We start from the raw sequence: 20,365 nt of genomic DNA on the forward strand, positions 1-20,365 counted from the left end.
TGGCTGAATTCAAGTCTGTAGAAAAGACATGGAAAATATTAGTGCAGGCAATGAATCAAGAGACAGTCGATCTTAAACAACAAATCTCTGTGGTGTAAATGGATTCAACATAACGCGAGAGGAGATGCCAGAGGAATGCAGGTATTCCTCCTCGCATTGTAGTGAATCTATTTTCCCTAACGCAAATAAAATTACAGCTAAGTCAAGGACCTCTTCTCTCATTATGGTGAATCGATTCACCATAATGCGAGGAGGAGTATTCTGCTTCCTATGGGACCTTCGCTCGCGTTGTGGTGAATTGATTCACCGCAATATGACGACTTTATCATCCTTTGGCAACGCCTCTAACGTTATGGTGAATTAAAAATAAAGATAGTTCTCCAGTACCCATACTGAGAGAGGAGGTGTCAAACGAATTAAAATACTCTTCTTCGCAGTCAATTCACCATAACGCGAGGAGTCATAGGTTTTCAATTCACCTTAACGCGATGAAAAGACAAAGCAAGTAGTTCTCCTCGACTGAAACCAAAACAACGAAATAACAAAAGAAGAAAATGTAAATGGATTCAACATAACGCGAGAGGAGATGCCAGAGGAATTCAGGTATTCCTCCTCGCGTTGTAGTGAATCTATTTTCCCTAACGCAAATAAAATTGCAGCTAAGTCAAGGACCTCTTCTCGCGTTATGGTGAATCGATTCACCATAATGCGAGGAGGAGTATTGTGCTTCCTATGGGACCTTCGCTCGCTTTGTGGTGAATTAATTCACCGCAATATGACGACTTTATCATCCTTTGGCAACGCCTCTAACGTTATGTTGAATTAAAAATAAAGATAGTTCTCCAGTACCCATACTGAGAGAGGAGGTGTCGAACGAATTAAAATACTCTACTTCGCAGTCAATTCACCATAACGCGAGGAGTCATAGGTTTTCAATTCACCTTAACGCGATGAAAAGACAAAGCAAGAAGTTCTCCACGACTGAAACCAAAACAACGAAATAACAAAAGAAGAAAAAAGCACAAAGGAGATAAAAATACCAGGAAAACGAATTGTATACAATCGTCGCAGGAGATGGAGATGAAGGAGGTTGGAGGTTTGTCTTTGACGTTGGATACAGGAGGATGATTGATGAAGGAGGGTTGTAGGAGATAGTCAGTCGTTGATGGAGATAAAGGCCGTTGGTGGGATAAATGAGAGGCAATAAATGAGATGAGTATCCTAGAAAATCCGTCTTTAATGCTACGCAACACGTCAGCGCCGCGTTTTCACCCGCCATTCCATGACTGCCACGTGGCATCCCGTCGTGTACCTAGCAAAAGAGGCAATAAATGAGATGAGTATCCTACAAAATCCGCTTTTAATGCTACGCGACACGTCAGCGCCGCGTTTTCACCCGCCATTCCATGAATGCCACGTGGCATCCCGCCGTGTACCTAGCACGTGTACAAGGTATAAAGTTTAATCAAAGCCCTTTTTAATGCTATACGACACGTTAGCGCCGCCTAGTCGCCCTGGCAGCCCGCCAGCACGTGTGTTCGCTCTAAAGACTAATCAAAGCCGTTAATCACGCCACCTTTTCGTCCTCTTATCGATTTTGCCTTGTCCGTCCTCCTGCTTGCCTCCAGCTGACTTCCGACTACCGCCACAGTACTGAACCGACTTTCCAACACCTGCACGACAGTCTCCATCCATTCACAAGCAAGAAATGTAAGTTTTTGTATAATACTTGATTGTTTTGTAAGTTTCTTGTATATTGCTTGTTTGTTTTATTTTTTCTTCGACTGTTTGCCCTGTGCCATTGTTTATTCTTCGACTGTTTGCCTTCTGCCGTGGTGACTCGATTAACCTTAAAGCACACGACGGGCCATTAGAATCTCAATAAGCTCCATGTCTTATGGTGGATCGAATCACCAAGGGAGAAGGCAAACGTAAGAGATTCGCGAAAATCGATTCACTATAACGCGAGGAGGATTGTTTTGCTTTGACTGGCCCTTAGACTCGCGTTATGGTGAATTCACCATAACGCATGACCAAAGGGCAAAGGATTCACGATAATCCACCTCTTATTGGTGTCAATTAAATCACCTCCTGCACGACAGTCTCCATCCATTCCCACTCATAGAATGTGATGAAAAGTATTACTTGATTGTTTTGTGTTTCTTGTATAATACTTGATTGTTTCGTTTTTCCTTCGACTGTTTGCCCCTGCCGTTGTTTTCTCTTCGACTGTTTGCCCTCCGTCATGGTGATTCGATTCAGCGTAAAGCAGACGACGAGTCATTAAAATCTCAATACTGCTCTATGTGTTATGGTGAATCGACTCACCAAACTGCTAGACGGAAAGGTAAGAGATTCGGGAGAACCCTCCTCCCGTTGTAGTAGATCGATTCACTATAACGCGAGGAGGATTGTTTTGATTTGACTGGCTCTTAGTCTCGCGTTATAGTGAATCAAATCACTTTAACGCAAGATCGAAGCTCAAAGAATGCACGATAATCCGCCTCTTATTGTTGTCAATGAATTCACCATAATGCGAGAAAAATTATTGTGTTTCTGTGGACCTTCATCTCTCGTTATGGTGAATGGATTCACCATAACGCGAGGAAGTGCATATTGCTTTCTTGGCCCCCCTCTCTCGCTTTATGGTGAATTGTTAATCGTGTACTACTGAATAGCAAAGTTTTCTGCTTTTTCTTGCGTTTTCAGATGGCTCGTGTAAGGCATACAGCTAGACCCATTGATAATGCAGCTCCCTCATCTACTGGGAAGAAGATGGGCGTTCTGAAAGCCTCAAGATCAAGAAAATCAAGCAGTCCTTCCCGATTGTCCAAAACGCAGCCTAGACTCAGGCGTTTCGCAGAGCATTCGGCAGCCCTGCGAGAAATCAAAAAGTTTATGAAGCACCCGACAGCTGCTATTCCCAGATTGCCTTTCCAGAGGCTTGCCAGGAGAATTTGTGAGCAGAATGGAATTTTGTTTAGGTGGAAGGCATCGGCCTTGTTTTGCTTGCAAGAGGCCACAGAAGATTGGATGATCGAATTTTTTTTGGATAGTTACGTTCTTGCTGCCCACGCACACAGGGTGACAGTAATGGACAAGGATTTTTTCAGCCTAATAGCCCTTCGTTTCAGATACGATAAGTCACTTAGACCAGTTACGTTTACTGATGAACGAATGTTACAAATTTTGGATGTCCGGCCTGTACAAAAAGTGAGAATTGAAGAGGTGACCGAGGGAGGTCCAGATCATGAGCATCAGACTCGGGCAAATTTAATGACAAGCGCTCAAAGGGAACATCAAGCTGCAATGCTTGCATTGCAAACAAAAAGGGAAAATGTTCGAGCACTCCACGCCATGAATCGGGAGGCGCTGCAATTTTTGTTGCCGGAGTTCTATGTACCCTTTAATATTAGAGGGCATAGATGTTATTTCCCGATTCATGCTGAAGAAATCAACATTTTGTTTGATCCCAAAACTGAAGTCAACGACAAAGTGCTCAGATGTGTTTTAAGGTATACTCTTTTCTCTGTCCTCCCACAATTTTTCATTCTTGGCTCTTAAAGTTGATGCCTCACTCTTGATATGTTTCCTTGTGAAGTTTTGTTATTTCGCTATTGCCCGAGGATGTACAGCAACGAGTGTTCCAGATTGATTCACTGGTCTCAACACTGTTGGTAGAAGAGTCAGTTCCGTACCTCGATGTGCTGAACTGGTTTCGGGAGGTCCAGCTGGACGATGCCCGAGTATTTTTTTTGGCATATCATGAAAAGTGAGTTTGTCTCTCTCTCTCTCTCTCTCTCTCTCTCTCTCTCTCTCTCTCTCTCTCTCTCTCTCTCTCTCTCTCATGATGTTTATAGGAATCACCGTACACGAGTTATATAGTGCTTCCTTTGGATTGAAACTAATAGAATTCTATTGTGCAGTTCCCATTGGAGTCTTCTACTAGTCGACGTGCAAGAAAATGTCATTTACCTTGCAAATTCGACATCTGGTGCCCATGGAAATGTTTTGCTGTAAGTAAAAATCATTAAGATACATATTATTGTTTGAGTTAGAAGTCCGGATTGATCAGGATAATGATTGGTCTCTGTTTACAGTGGAGTCAGGAAACTAATGGCAGCTTACGAGAGCCTCAGCATGGACATCGACACCCTGGATCGATCGACCATCCGTAGGGTTAGTGTCCCCAAACAAGAAGATGGCTACAGCTGTGGGTGGAGGGTTGCACTTAATGCAATGTTGCTGCTACGAAGCATTTTCCAGCTCCCTTCAGAGGATGTAAGCATTTTCAGCTCCCATACGCATTTGTGCGCCTGTTTATCTTCTTATATATTGTCATGTTGATCTTATTTATGTCTTGATGAATTGTGATGGCAGTTTCCATCAATGTCTCGCTACGTGGACCTAGACGTCCAAACGTTTAGGGAGGAAACGATTGCGAAATTGATCGAGGTCGCTGAAGTTATGCCTCCAGACGGGCCAGTGGACTTCATCCCGCCCAATCCACGAGGGGGGATAGGCCCCCCTGACCCTCTTGTATGGGCTCCATACTTGGGAGAAGAGCCCTGGCTCCATCCTGAAGCCGATACCTATGGGTTCCAGCCATAAATAGTTTTTTCCTTCTTCCAACAAATGTACGTTCGTAAATATGCAGCTATACATGTATTGGAGGGAGAACATCAAATGTAAATACACTTATCATTTGAAAATCAGAGGATCAAATTTGCTACTGTGTTCCTTCACTGCTTGCTTTCTTACTTTAAGCCTTTTTTTGTGTACATAAAAATTCAATTGGAGAATTCTTGCCTTCATTACATTGTTTTAAACAATAAAGCATTACAAAAGCAATGTTCTGAATAGATAAGTTTATTGCATATGAAAAATACATTGTCACCGTATACATGGTCACATCATATATCTTCTAGTGCCTCCAATTCATGTGGGGCTGCAACATCTTTACAAATGATCTGATGCTCTCTTCTTTTACTTAGCTTCCGACCATCGAGCTTGAAGCAAAATTGATCTGGAGGATTCTGAATAGCTACTTCTAATTCCTTCCTAACATATTCGAGAGTCCAATTCTCTTCCACTTCCAATGTCAAAGATGGGTGACCCTGTCGAATCATAACTATATCTATCAAGCAAGAGTGGCTGCCATCTCTTGTATCTTGGTCCATGCTTTCCCAGTTGTTGTTGATCCATCGCCACCTTCTATAAGTAAATGACATGCACAGATGTTGCCTGGCAATATAGTATCTGATTCCAAAATATCATTAGGATAATTTTCCGAGTATAATCAAATAAGCGTTGTAACTGTTTCACAAAAATACATTTTAATGTTTTAACACTCACCGAAATGCAATGTCGGAGGTGTTCAATCGACATTCGATCAAATCATCTCCCTTTGATGATTTCACTCTCCAACCTTTGTCAAACAAATGATCAAGCCAGACTTCATCTACATCTTTGCAAACAAAAGTTGTTCTAGTTTTTCTCAATTGTTTACAATCAGAAAATAAATGAACAAAGCATGCAATTGGAACAAACAAACTTAAGTGCACATTTCTTGCACCAATGCTAGGCTTCATAGCACATTTAATATCATTAAACATTTTGGTCCTGTATGACTCTATCACTTCTGTGTCAAGCAATGGCCACTCCGGACTATCAAGTGCGGGCAACGGAATACGTTCCAACTTTCCATGTCGACTCGATTGAGTGGGCAAGGTATAAAATGAGTCATAGAAATATGTTCTACTTCTTGCGAGATCACTTGGTGCACGACCTTCATATTGAAGTTCCCCCACCTCACCATGTACGACATTCAAGAACCCCGTCAAGCATTGTGCAGGCTCCCACTCCTGAAGGTTGGATGGGTACAAATCTGTGTAAGGCAGAAAAATGTATATCAATCACCTTATTTGCTACGTTGAAATACAAAACACAATCACTTACAATGTGGTCTGTGTCTTGGAAGTCCTTCCAATGGTCCCACGTTGATCTCTTTTTGCATGAATACATGCTGGATCAACACTTCTTTGACAGTTTTCCCTCCTGGTGCCATCTTAAAGTCAAGGATCCTTCCTTTCCAATGTTTGGCCAAGTCTTCAGATGCCTTTCCCTTCACTCGGTAGTGGCCTTGTTTTCCTGGCTGCATAGTGACCCAAGAGTACTTCCTGTATACTTGGGGAATCCATTCTTCGTTCTCGTCTTTTATGTTATACAACACAACAGATGAGATACTGCTCCTTGCTCGTTTCAGTCCACTTTCGGGTGCCATGATAGAATAACAGACGTATGAGAAAGAAGAAGTAGCAGAAAGTGGATGACTGGGCTAACCGCTTTTGTGGATCAAGGAGGGAGGATGAAATGAGGGACGGTGTGTTCTTTTTGGGCGCCAAAGATGTTTCCAGATTCAAAAGTGGAACCAAGTTGAGGGAATAACCGGGAGAATGTGTATCTATCTATTCCAAGCATTCAAGCTTCATTAGTTCTAGGGGTGGTGGAAAGAATTTTTTAGTGCTCCACGTCTAACACAGGAATGTGGAAAACATTCTTTTATTGTGTTAGTTTCTGACAAAAAAACGGTTTTAAATATTTTAAGACAAGGTGATGGTTTTTTTTAATATTTCATGAAGATAAGAGTTTCTCCACGTTTTGGGTGGGTTTGTACAGAGGTCCCACCACCGGTGAATCTCGTTCGTAGATTACATGTCACTCAATCTATGTGTCTATTATTATATTATTGTTGAAACAGCCCTCTTTTGAGTCCAGAATTTTCCTAATGCTTCTCATTGATAAATTCTCAATTTAAAAATCAAACTCTATGCTAGTTAACACTAGTTCTGTAATTGGACACTAAAGTGTCATGAGACACTAAAGCGTCCTGAAAGTTAGCATTTTTCTTGAATTTTTGTGGGCAATCTATTAAGAGTTTTGAAATGCTTAACATCCACAGATGTTCCTCAAGACCCAAAAAATCCTTGAGATTTTTTAAATTGCACTTTTCTTAGCTTTTGCAAGGTAATATTTTAATTTTCTTAGACACATGTTGATAAAACGCATGATTTTTGCTGTTTTCAAAATAGTAGTAATTTGTACATAACTTTTAGAAGGGACATAGTTTGATCATGAAACTTGGCTTGATGGAAAGCCCATGATGTAAACTAAATCTTGGAATCATCAAACGATAATTATTGGATAAATTTTTGACTCGCTAATATTGAAATGACGTTTTTTATACAGGTGGAGCATGAATTTTTCTCCTTCCATATGCAAGCTAATAATGTAAAACTTGAGGTGCACCCATGTTATATAGGGTAAATACTACTTTGTTTTGAATTTTCCAAAACTTTATAGCCACTTTTTGGGCCTCTTCTCATACATGGCCTTTTGCGCAACCTGTTTTTAATACATAAAATGTCTAATTATGAGCCTAATTTTGATTTTCATCAAAGGGGAAAGCTGTGTAAGTGCATTATTTGTTGTAACTATAGGTGTAGACTACTTGTGCAAGCATAGTTATGATTAGTTTTTGAAAAAAGATGATCAAATTTTGTATTTTTGTTTTTTACAGTTTTTTTAGAACTAGGCGATAAGAACCTACTTAAGTGGAGGCTAAGTTAGTGTCATACACATCAAATTATGGCTTATTTATCTCATCTCAAGCATGAAAACCAATAATCAACATTCTCATTGATAGGGCTACAATTTTTTTTAGTAGCGTGATTGAGTTTTGATAATACGTGTTACTTTTGCTGATTTTATGCAACTTTTTTGGAAAAATTCTAGGAAAGGAAAATGATTTTTTTGGTGAACTTCTACCTCCTTGGACTGATGTATGCTATCAAAATATCTTGGGAAAAATGCTATTGATATCATTCGATTTTTTTTTTGAGAGAATGATGCTTGCATATTTGGAAAAATCCTGAAAAATGTTCATTTTCAAGACATATGCTACTTTGTTGCTTATGTACTTCCAAATAAAAAGGCATTTTATATGTTTAGCATTTTTTACATAAGCATAGGGTTATGTTCTACATGCCCAATGAAGCATTTTGGTTTTTAAAGCCTACATTAGGAGTTTGATTTTTTTTTTGCAACCCCCAAAAAAGGACACTCAAGTGTCCTGTTTTGGTACCAAACTAGTGTTAAGCTAGAGGTTAAATAAATGGCTTTTTAATGCTTATATGCCAATAAAAATATGATAAACTTATGATTTAATTCCATAAATTGGATTTAGGTCTAAATGATAGTTATTCTATCATAATAGTATTACAAAGTCTTATTCTTTCAAAATTTATTAAAAATTATCAGTAATAGCCAACAGAGCTATGGCAAAATTCTTAGAAATTAATACATAAATCATTTTTATGCATAATGTGAAAAGAGGACTTCCTACCATATTCTAGGATTGGTCATCCTATGCTGAAAGAATGATTTTCATCACATTCTTGGAACAATAATTTTTAGCATTTATGCATAAATAAGTACTTAAGAAAAGAGGTAATTTTGATAATTTTATTTTTATGTAAAAAGAGGAACTCCCATGATAATGGAGATCCATGTAATTAAATGGAAAAAGATAAATTTTGGTATATTAAAATAATGAATATTTTATTTAAAGAGAAATTTTAGATAAATTTATTTTATGCATGAGAAAATTTAAATGATAAAAGAAGAATTTTGAAATTCAATCATTTAAATAGTAAAAGTGGAATTCTTGGCATAATCGAATTAATGGATATTTTTATTTAAATTTGAAGAGGAATTTTAGATAAATTTATTTTTGCATGAGAAAAATTTAAATGATAAAAGAGGAATTCCCATGACATTTGGAATTCAATCATTTAAATGGTAAAAGAAATTCTTGGTAAAATTAAAATAATGAATATCTTATTAAAGAAAAGAGAAATTTTAGATAAATTTATTTTAAAAGAGGAATTTCCATGACATTTGGAATTCAATCAATTAAATGTAAAAAGAGGAATTTCCATGATAATTGAGATCCAATAAATTAAATGGGAAAAAGAGAAATTTTTAGCATAATTCAAATTATGAGTAGTTATCAAAAGTGAAATTTTGAGCATTATTGAAAAATATGGGTAGAATTGATTTTTGTAAATCTCGTGAATCTTTTACTCACAAAGAAGAATATTGAATATATTTCACTTGAGAAAATTGAGAAAGATTATTAAAATATCCGTTAAGAAAAAGAACCTTTACCTAGGCCAAGCAAATGGCAGAAATTTAGAAAAGTCCCATCGGTATCAAAAATAGAAAATGTTACTAAATGTGAATAAGATGTGTATGCGATGTGAATAAGATGCGAATGCGATATGATAAGATGTGAGTGGATGTGATGAAGATGTGGTGTGATGTAAATGAACGTGGATAGGATGTAAGGTGATGTAAATGGATGTGGATGTGAATGAAGACATGAGAATGAGATGTGAGGATATGTGAAAGGATATGATGTGATATGATGTAGATGTGAATGAATGAGATGTGAGGATATGTGAAAGGATGTGATGTGATATGATGTGAATCAGGATAGATGTGAATGAATGAGATGTGATGTGAATCAGGATAGATGTGAATGTGATGTGAATATATGTGGATGTGAATGTGAATGAATGGATGGATGTGGATAGACGTGCATGTGAATGACTGGATGGATGTGGATGAATGAGATGGAATGTGTATGGATGTGATAAGATATGGATGGATGTGGATGAATGAGATGGAATGTGTATGGATGTGATAAGATATGGATGGATGTGGATGTTATGTAATGTGGATAGAATGTATATGATGGGGGATGGGGATACAATGAATGTGATGGATGGATGTGGATGTTATGTAATGTGGATAGAATGTATATGATGGGGTATGGGGATACAATGAATGTGATGGATGTGAATGAATGAGATGTGATGTGAATGGATGAGATGTGATGTGAATCGAGATAGATGTAATGTGAATGGATGTGATGTGGATCAAGGTAGTTCTGAATGGATGAGATGTGATGTGCATGGATGTGATGTGATGTGATGAGGATATGGGTAGATGAGAATGGATGAGATGTGATGAGGATAGATGTGATGGGATGTAATATATTGTGATTGGATGAGAATGGATGAAGGACTATGGGATGTAATATAATGTGATTGGATGAGAATGGATGAAGGACGATGGGAATACATATGATTAGATGGGGATTAAGCAATGTGAATTGATGTAGAAGAAAGTGGAATAACGAGAAATGATGTAGAACAATGTGGAAAGATAAGAGTTCATTAGAAATTGTATTTATAACCTATTTTTAAATGACTGTTTTATGCCAAGAATGCTGGGGAAGCATTTTGACCATCTTGTGAATGAGGTCGTTGGGGATACCTCAGTGATAAAGTTGCAACAACTGATGGAGAGTTAACAGAGGACATCTCGCGTAGCAAGGTCGACCGAGGTCTTGACTAGCCTCAGTTTGATTTAAATGGTGAGCTTCCGGTGTACGATGGATGAGGGACCAAGGAAGCGGCCTATGAGAGAAGTGGTAGGTGACCTACGAAGGATCCTAGAGGGTGCTGACCATACGATGCTCGGGCTCTGGGTTGCCAAAGATACCCATGCGTGCGTCGAGGAAGAAAATGAAACAAGGTGTTAGAGTGGTTTTCTGAACTCGGGCATGGATCTGGTTGATTGACCTTGCTGGTACTCAAACGGATGAGTCCATGGCTCTTTTATATGGATCCGCTGGGCTGATCTTACTGATCTTCAATGGAGAGTTCATCTGTATTTTTATAAGTGAATATATTTCCGAGTACCATGAGCTAGGAACTATTGAAAAGGCCCCTGAGTGGACATGTGGTGAGCATTTTGGTTGCCACAGGTACACCGATGAAAGAATGATTGGAAATTAGAATTCAACCAAATATTTTGGAGAATTATGATCAGTGATTCTATGGTTTCATTAAAAGATTGTTTTAAAGACAGCTAAATCTATGAAACAAGCAATTTCATATTGGGTGTGTAAGTGGTGTGACTATCTTGAAGTTTGCATGAAGCGCCGGCTAGGGGGCCTGGAAATTGTTTTCCCTGGTACCCGAGACAAAACATAACAAAATTCCTAAATGGATCCTATCACTACAGTGGTTGGGCGGTTCGCTAACCCATGGGACAAGGCTGGACTGATGGATCCCTAAAATGAGACTCAATTCTGTTATGTTACGATAGATGAAGTAAATCTCGGATAGTCCTTATTCTATGGAAAAGAATCAACGACTGTGCCTCTTGATGAGGAAAAAAGCATTGGTCTTTATGATCCAAGTGCAAGTCTCTTCCTTGATCTGACCATGTAACTTATTGGTTGGGTCGGATTAGTTTGGTTAGTTAAGGCTCTTGACTACGTTAGAATAAAAATATACTGGAAGAATCGCCCGTGCTTTCTGGGCAAGGAAAGTTTTTTTGGGTTCGATTTTGGAACAAACAGAGGGATTAGTCTGTTGTCCGGATATCCGTGGGCGAGGCCCCAAGTGAGAGGCTCTGCCCTACGCAAGAAGTGCTACTTCCGGTTCTAACACCCATGAATTCGTTGCACGGAGGGAGCAAGGATCTTTCAGCTAGTATCAAAGCGAATTGGCTAAAGTGGATCAATCGAGAAGCAAGAAATGTCAAAAATTTATGAAGTACTAGTAAAAGATTGTAATTGTGTGATGAAATTCATACAAATTGATATTCAAAATAAAAATTCATAAATTGGTAATTGGGTCTTTAAATGGAAGTACCGCAACTGGTAATTGGGTCTTCAGATGGAAGTACCGCAATTGTATGGAATCCCTGACTTGCTTGAGGCCTAGATATGATGGTATTTACCTTATAACTGCAAGGACCATGACTACCCGTATATACCGTGGGTATATTTGCAGCTCTTTACTGATAATATATATAAGTAAACCTAAAATCTTAAAATTATAAGTAAAAATGCTATCCAGATGATGCACTTGAATGCTGGTTGATATGATTTTAGAATTTTGGTTGAGAATTGATGAGTTGATTTGGATTTTGATTGAAAGATAATGATTCCTAAATTCTAGTTGAAAGAAGATAAGTTTAACAAAGCCACAATGAGGATGAATAGGACAAATCCCTGTGATGATGATAGTAACTGGAATGATGATTGTGACTTCAGCAAATCACTATGAGATTAGTGGATTGTGCTGACACATTGCTACTATTGACCTTGAACCTGTGACTCTAATTAAGGGATGACAAATTGATAACTTGCATAACTGCAATTCCCGTGGAGGAATGTTGAGATGGAATTTTCGGTCTGATGGACCATTACTGTATTAAGAGTATGAATGAATTATTCTCTGATAATGAGTTCCGTGTGTTCTTCTGTTAGAAGGGATCTTTATCCCATGATTCTGTGGAGGGTTGACCAATCTAAAGAACCCCAGAATCAGTTGGATCTAAAGTCGGATTTGAATTATAAATAAAGGGACTTAACAAGAATTTTTGTATTGATAGGATCATGGATCGAGGTCATTTTGGTAGGAATGATAACCCCCAACTCGATCAGGAAGAGCTCGACTTGGATGTTTGTAAAACTCTTCATAGATCGCAGCCTAGACCTTTCAAGGGTGAAGGGGAAAACTCGGGCATGGATCTGGTTGATTGACCTTGCTCGTCCTCAATGGATGAGTCCATGGATCTTGTATATGGATCCGTTGGCTGATCTTACTGATCTTCAACGGAGAGTCTATCTGGATTTTTATAAGTGAATATTTTTTCGTGTACCATGAGCTAGGAACTATTGAAAACGCCCCTGAGTGGACAGGTGGTGAGCAGTCTGGTTGATGCCATAGGTACACCAATGAAAGAATGATTGGAAATTAGAATTCAACCAAATATTTTGGAGGATTATGATCAGTGATACTATGGTTTCATTAAAATATTGTTTTAAAGACAGTTGAATCTCTGAAACAGGCAATTTCATATTCTATAGAATCTCGGATAGTCCTTAGAAAAGAATCAATGATTGTGCCTCTTGATGAGGAAAAAAGCGTTGGTCTCTATGATCCAAGTGCAAGTCTCTTCCTTGATCTGACCATGTGACTTACTGGTTCGGTCGGATTAGTTTGGTTAGTTAAGGCTCTTGTCTATGTTAGAATAAAAATATACTGGAGGAATCCCCCGTGCTTTCTGGGCAAGGGACGTTTTTCAGGTTCGATTTTGGAATAAATCGAGGGATTAGTCTCTTGTCCGAATATCCATAAGTGAGGCCCCGAGTGAGAGGCTCTGCCCTGCGCAAGAAGTGCTACTTCCGTGTTGCTAGCACCCCCGAATTCGTTGCGCAGAGAGGGCAGGGATCTTTCAGCTGGTATCAAAGCAAATTGGCTAAAGTGGATCAACCAAGAAGCAAGAAATGTCAAAAATTTATGAAGTACCAGTAAAAGATTGTAATTGTGTGATGAAATTCATACAAATTGATATTCAAAATAAAAATTTGTAAATTGGTAATTGGGTCTTCAGATGGAAGTACCGCAATTGTATGGAATCCTTGACTTGTTTGAGGCCTAGATATGATGGTATTTACCTTATAACTCCAAGGATCGTGACTACCCGTATATACCGTGGGTATATCTGCAGCTCTTTACTGACAATATATACAAGTAAATCTAAGACCTTGAAATTATAAGCAAAAATGCTATCGAGATGATGAATTCGAATGTTGGTTGATATGATTTTAGAATTCTGGTTGAGAATTGATGAGTTGATTTGGATTCTGATTAAAAGATAATGATTCCTAAATTCTAGTTGAAAGAAGATAAGTTTAACAAAGCCACAATGAGGATGAATGGGATGAATCCCAGTGATAATGATAGTAACTGGAATGATGATTGTGACTTCAGTAAATCACTATGAGATTAGTGGATTGTGCTGACAGATTACTACTGTTGACCTTGAACTAGTGACTCTAATTAAGGGATGACAAATTGAGAACCTGCATAACTGAAATTCCCGTGGAGGAATGTTGAGATGGAATTTTCGGTCTGATGGACCATTACTGTATTAAGAATATGAATGAATTATTCTCTGCTATTGAGCTCTGTGTGTTCTTCTCTTAGAAGGGATCTTTATCCCATGATTCTGTGGGGGGATGACCAATCTAAAGAACCCCAGAATCAGTTGGATCTAAAGTCGGATTTGAATTATAAATAAAGGGACTTAACAAGAATTTTCGTATTGATAGGATTATGGATCGAGGTCCTTATGGTAGAAATGATAACCCCCAACGCGATTAGGAAGAGCTCAACTTGGATGTTCGTAAAACTCTTCATAGATCGCAGTAGATCTTTCTTCAAGGGTGAAGGGGAAAACTTGGGCAAGGCTGTGGAGAAGTGGATCGAAGCAATGGAAGAATACTTCGATGTCACCGGGTACAACGAGAAAAGTAAAATAGCTCTTGCAAGGTTGAAGATAGTAGAAATAGCCAGAGTGGCATGGAGAAACCACTGCGAGACAAACCGTATGGATCGAAACACCCAGACATGGAATGATCTCAAAATTTACCTAAGGAAGAGATTCTGTCCTCCCGGCTTTTTGGAAACCAAGATGAACGAATTCTTAGAGTTAACCCAGGGGAGCAGAACTATTGAAGTGTATCACCAAGTTTTTGCTCTCCTACTCAAATACTCGCCAAAACCACCACTGGATGAAGAACAGCTGATGGCCAGGTTCATTCGGGGACTGAACGAACCTTTGAATATCCTAGTGAAGAAAGCCAAGCTAGTTTCCATGGCCGAAGCAGTGCGGATGGCGAAGGCCTTTGATGTCAAGGTCCCAGCACCATCATCTTTCAAAAGATTTCTAGCTCCAGAAGGTGATTCCAACCTTCCACCGCCTAAGAGACAACAAAGTCAATCTCAGGATATGGAAAGTTCCAGAATGGAAGAAAGGTCCTTTTCCCGGAACGCAATCCCCTAGAATTCAACTTCAGAAGTTCCACCCTTGAACAAGGAAGTGAAATGCTATAACTGTCAAGGATTTGGACATCGCAGTATGGATTGCCCAATTTCTTTTGGATCAAAGTTTTCGGGGCGGGGAAATCAAGGACCAAGATTCCAAACTCCAACTCCTTCCTTCTAGAGTAATCAGGTTCCGTTCCGTCAAAATCAGGGAAATCCAAAGTAATGCAAGATCTCCGCCTTAGAATAGGGAAAGTCAAAGAGAGATGTTCCTGAATCGGTCGTCCACTTCCAAGGCAGTAACATTGGAGGTGATTGAAGAAGAAGAAGATGAAAGTGATTATAATCTACCTGTGAGATGAGGACATCTCGCGTTTTTTTTAGTGGGGTAGGATGTAAGAATCCTCCCTCCAGCTTTTAAATTGTAAAGGTGTAAGAACCTCCCCTTCTGTTCTTGTAATTATTCCTCTCTCTGAAATAAAAGAAAGATCTTGTTTTACCCTGTTTTGGCCTAGAGAGAGAAAATGTCTAGAGAGAGATAATCCAAAATTGAGATATCTTTGGATATAAAAATCCTCCTAGTGTCTGAAATGGTTTCCCCTGAAATAGAAGTTCAAAATAAATTCTCCAAAGTGCATTAGGAATCAATTAAAAATGATTTAAAAGACCTTAGCCTAAGGGTCAAGATTTTTTGAAAATTTTGGATTATGGTCCAATCAAGGTTCCTATGGGCCAATAAGATTAATCCAAGTGTTTGGATGAGATAAATCCAAAGAATAAAAAAAAATATCCAAAAATGAGTAAATGCTCACATAAGACGAAGAGTTGACTGAGTACAAGGTTTATTAGTTAAAAACTATGAGATATTACTTAAAAAATGAGATATTTTGGAATAATGATACCATTTTGACACCTTGGTAAGGAGGGGGAAGACTTTAAGGCAGGTGCCTATTTCACACATGTGGATGAGTTTTTAAATCAAAAAAATTGTGATATTTTTATCGCTCGTCTCTCGTGGATCAAACTGGATCGAAATGGGAGCTAAACTGGTCCAAATCTTGTCCAAATTTAGCCAAACTGATACTGGAAAATTTTAGAACTTAGTTGGACTCAATTAGTGGCCTCCCTCACCTATAAATAGACCCTCATTCTTTTGTATTCTCATCTTTGAGCTATACCATGCTAATATTACATTAAAATAAGCATATGTTCTATTATCCCTTTAAAATCCTCTACTTTTGGAGAGAGTAGAGCTTTTCTCTCTCTTCAACAATCCTTGGGGCTTTCTTCTCAACATACTAAACCAATTGATTGGTTGGGGGCTTCCTTCTATGATAAAGAAGGGAGCAAAATCAAGAGGTAAGATGTAATTTCATGGCTTTTCTCTACTGTTCTCAATGTTTTCACTTCTCAACCCCTCTCAAGCTTGAGAAGTTTCTAATTAAATGTTTATAATGCAAATCAAGCTCTTCTTAAGAAATGTAATGAATTATTAAGAAAAATTTATCTTTATGCTTAATTTAGGATGTTCTTTATGTATATCTCCCTCTCTCCAAAAGAATGGTCATTCCTATGACCAACTCTCTATTCAAATGATGCTTCTCATTGATAAATTCTCAATTCAAAAATCAAACTCTATGCTAGTTAAGCTAGAGGTTAAATAAATGGCTTTTTAATGCTTATGTGCCAATAAAATTATGATAAACTTATGATTTAATTTTAATAAATTGGATTTAGGTCTAGATGATAGTTATTCTATCATAATAGTATTACAAAGTCTTATTCTTTCAAAATTTATTAAAAATTATCAGTAATAGTAGTGGAGCTATGGCAAAATTTTTAAAAATTAATACATAAATCATTTTTATGCATAATATGAAAAGAGGACTTTCTACCATATTCTAGGATTGGTCATCCGATGCTGAAAGAATGATTTTCATCACATTCTTGGAACACTAATTTTTAGCATTTATGCATAAATAAATATTTAAGAAAAGAGGTAATTTTATTTTTATGTAAAAAGAGGGACTCCCATGATAATGGAGATCCATGTAATTAAATGGAAAAAGAGAAACTGTGGTATATTAAAATAATGAATATTTTATTTAAAGAGAAAATTTAGATAAATTTATTTTATGCATGAGAAAATTTAAATGATAAAAGAGGAATTCTCATGACGTTTGGAATTCAATCATTTAGATAGTAAAAGTGGAATTCTTGGCATAATCGAATTAATGGATATTTTTATTTAAATTTAAAGAGAAATTTTAGATAAATTTATTTATGCATGAGAAAAATTTAAATGATAAAAGAGGAATTCCCATGACATTTGGAATTCAATCATTTAAATGGTAAAAGTGGAATTCTTGGTAAAATTGAAATAATGGATATCTTATTAAAGAAAAGAGGAATTTTAGATTAATTTATTTTATGATAAAAGAGAAATTCCCATGGCATTTGGAATTCAATCAATTAAATGTAAAACGAGGAATTCCCATGATAATTGAGATCCAATAAATTAAATGGAAAAAAGAGGAATTTTTAGCATAATTCAAATTATGAGTAGTTATCAAAAGTGGAATTTTGAGCATTATTGGGAAATATGGGTAGAATTGAATTTTTAGCATAATTCAAATTATGAGTAGTTATCAAAAGTGAAATTTTGAGCATTATTGGGAAATATGGGTAGAATTGATTTTTGTAAATCCCATGAATCTTTTACTCACAAAGAAGAATATTGAATATATTTCACTTGAGAGAATTGAGAAAGAATATGAAAATATCCGTCAAGAAAAAGAACCTTTACCTAGGCCAAGAAATTGGCAGAAATTTAGAAAAGTCCCATCGGTATCAAAAATAAAAAATGTTACTAAATGTGAATAAGATGTGTATGCGATGTGAATAAGATGTGAATGCGATATGATAAGATGTGAGTGGATGTGATAATGTGGTGTGATGTAAATGAACGTGGATGGGATGTAAGGTGATGTAAATGGATGTGGATGTGAATGAAGAGATGAGAATGAGATGAGAATGAGATGTGAGGATATGTGAAAGGATGTGATGTGATGTGATGTGAATTAGGATAGATGTGAATGAATGAGATGTGATGTGAATCGGGATAGATGTGAATGTGATGTGAATATGAATGAATGGATGGATGTGGATAGACGTGCATGTGAATGACTGGATGGATGTGGATGAATGAGATGGAATGTGTATGGACGGATGTGGATGTTATGTAATGTGGATAGAATGTATATGATGGGATGGGGATACATGAATGTGATGCATGTGAATGAATGAGATGTGATGTGAATGGATGAGATGTGATGTGAATCGGGATAGATGTAATGTGAATGGATGTGACGTGGATCGGGGTAGTTGTGAATGGATGAGATGTGATGTGATGTGATGAGGATATGGGTAGATGAAAATGGATGAGATGTGATGAGGATAGATGTGATGGGAGATGTAATATAATGTGATTGGATGAGAGTGGATGAAGGACGATGGGAATACATATGATTAGATGGGGATTAAGCAATGTGAATTGATGTAGAAGAAAGTGGAATAACAAAAAATGATGTGGAAAGATGAGAGTTCATTAGAACCTGTATTTTTAACATGTTTTTAAATGATTGTTTTATGTCAAGAATGCTGGGAAAGCATTTTGACCATCTTGTGAATGAGGTCGTTGTTGGGAGACCTCAATGATAAAGTTGGAACAACTGACGGAGAGTTAACAGAGGACGTCTCGCGTAGCAAGGTCCGTCAGCCGAGGTCTTGACCTGCCTCAGTTCGATTTAAATGGTGAGCTTCCAGTGTACGATGGATGAGGGACCAAGGAAGCGGCCTATGAGTGAAGCACTAGGTGACCTACGAAGGACCCTAGAGGGTGCTGACCATACGGTGCTCAGTACTGAAGATACCCATGCGTGCGTCGAGGAAGAAAATGGAACAAGGTGTTAGAGTGGTTTTCTGAACTTAGGCATGGATCTGGTTGATTGACCTTGCTGGTCCTCAACGGATGAGTCCATGGCTCTTTTATATGGATCCATTGGCTGATCTTACTGATCTTCAATGGAGAGTCCATCTGTATTTTTATAAGTGAATATATTTTCGGGTACCATGAGCTAGGAACTATTGAAAAGGCCCCTAAGTGGACATGTGGTGAGCATTCTGGTTGCCAATGATGCCATAGGTATTATGATTAGTGATACTATGGTTTCATTAAAAGATTGTTTTAAAGACAACTGAATCTATGAAACAGGCAATTTGATGCCATAGGTATTATGATTAGTGATACTATGGTTTCATCAGACAGCTGAATTTATAAAACAGGCAATTTCATATTGGGTGTATAAGTGGTGTGACTATCTTGAAGTTTGCATGAAGCGCCGGCTAGGGGGCCTAGAAACTCTTTTCCCTGGTACCCGGGACAAAACATAACCAAATTCCTAAATGGATCCTATCACTACAGTGGTTGGGCAGTTCGCTAACCCATGGGACTAGGCTAGATTGATGGATGCCTAAAATGAGACTCAATTCTGTTATGTTACGATAGATGAAGTAAATCCCAGATAGTCCTTATTCTATGGAAAAGAATCAATGACTATGCCTCTTGATGAGGAAAAAAGCGTTGGTCTCTATGATCCAAGTGCAAGTCTCTTTTCCTTGATTTGACCATGTGACTTATTGGTTTGGTCAGATCAGTTTGGTTAGTTAAGACTCTTGACTACGTCAGAATAAAAATATACTGGAAGAATCGCCCGTGCTTTCTAGGCAAGGGAAGTTTTTTCGGGTTCGATTTTGGAACAAACCGAGGGATTAGTCTCTTGTCCACATATCTGTGGGCGAGGCCCCGAGTGAGAGGCTCTGCCTTGTGCAAGAAGTGCTACTTTCGCTACTAGCACCCCCGAATTCGTTGCGTGGAGGGGGCAGGGATCTTTCAGCTGGTATCAGAGCGAATCGGCTAAAGTGAATCAACCGAGAAGCAAGAAATGTCAAAATTTTATGTACCAGCAAAAGATTATAATTGTGTGATGAAATTCATATAAATTGATATTCAAAATAAAAATTCATAAATTGGTAATTGAGTCTTCAGATGGAAGTACCGCAACTGCATGGAATCCCTGACTTGCTTGAGGCCTAGATATGATGGCATTTACCTTATAACTGCAAGGACCGTGACTACTCGTATATATCGTGGGTATATCTGCAGCTCTTTATTGACAATATATACGAGTAAATCTAAGACCTTAAAATTATAAGCAAAAATGCTATCGAGATGATGCATTCGAATGCTGGTTGATAAGATTTTAGAATTCTGGTTGAGAATTGATGAGTTGATTTGGATTTTGATTGAAAGATAATGATTGTTGAATTCT

General features: G+C 37.9%; 1 protein-coding gene across 1 annotated transcript in view; it reads left to right on the plus strand.

Annotated features, from left to right (window-relative positions):
- The first annotated feature begins 2,556 nt into the window (after window positions 1-2,556).
- Window positions 2,557-20,365, plus strand: part of LOC147603523 (uncharacterized) — a 54,589-nt gene continuing 36,780 nt past the window's right edge. Inside the window, exons 1-4 of the mRNA XM_086796975.1 lie at window positions 2,557-3,515; window positions 3,602-3,772; window positions 3,927-4,016; window positions 4,101-4,281. Of these exons, the coding sequence (XP_086653101.1) occupies window positions 2,710-3,515; window positions 3,602-3,772; window positions 3,927-4,016; window positions 4,101-4,281 (1,248 nt within the window). The 5' untranslated portion in view covers window positions 2,557-2,709. The remainder of the gene's footprint in view (window positions 3,516-3,601; window positions 3,773-3,926; window positions 4,017-4,100; window positions 4,282-20,365) is intronic.

Source organism: Cibotium barometz, chromosome 64 (genome assembly GCF_041138505.1).
Source record: "Cibotium barometz isolate CiBa-2024 chromosome 64, ASM4113850v1, whole genome shotgun sequence".
NCBI lineage: Eukaryota > Viridiplantae > Streptophyta > Polypodiopsida > Cyatheales > Cibotiaceae > Cibotium > Cibotium barometz.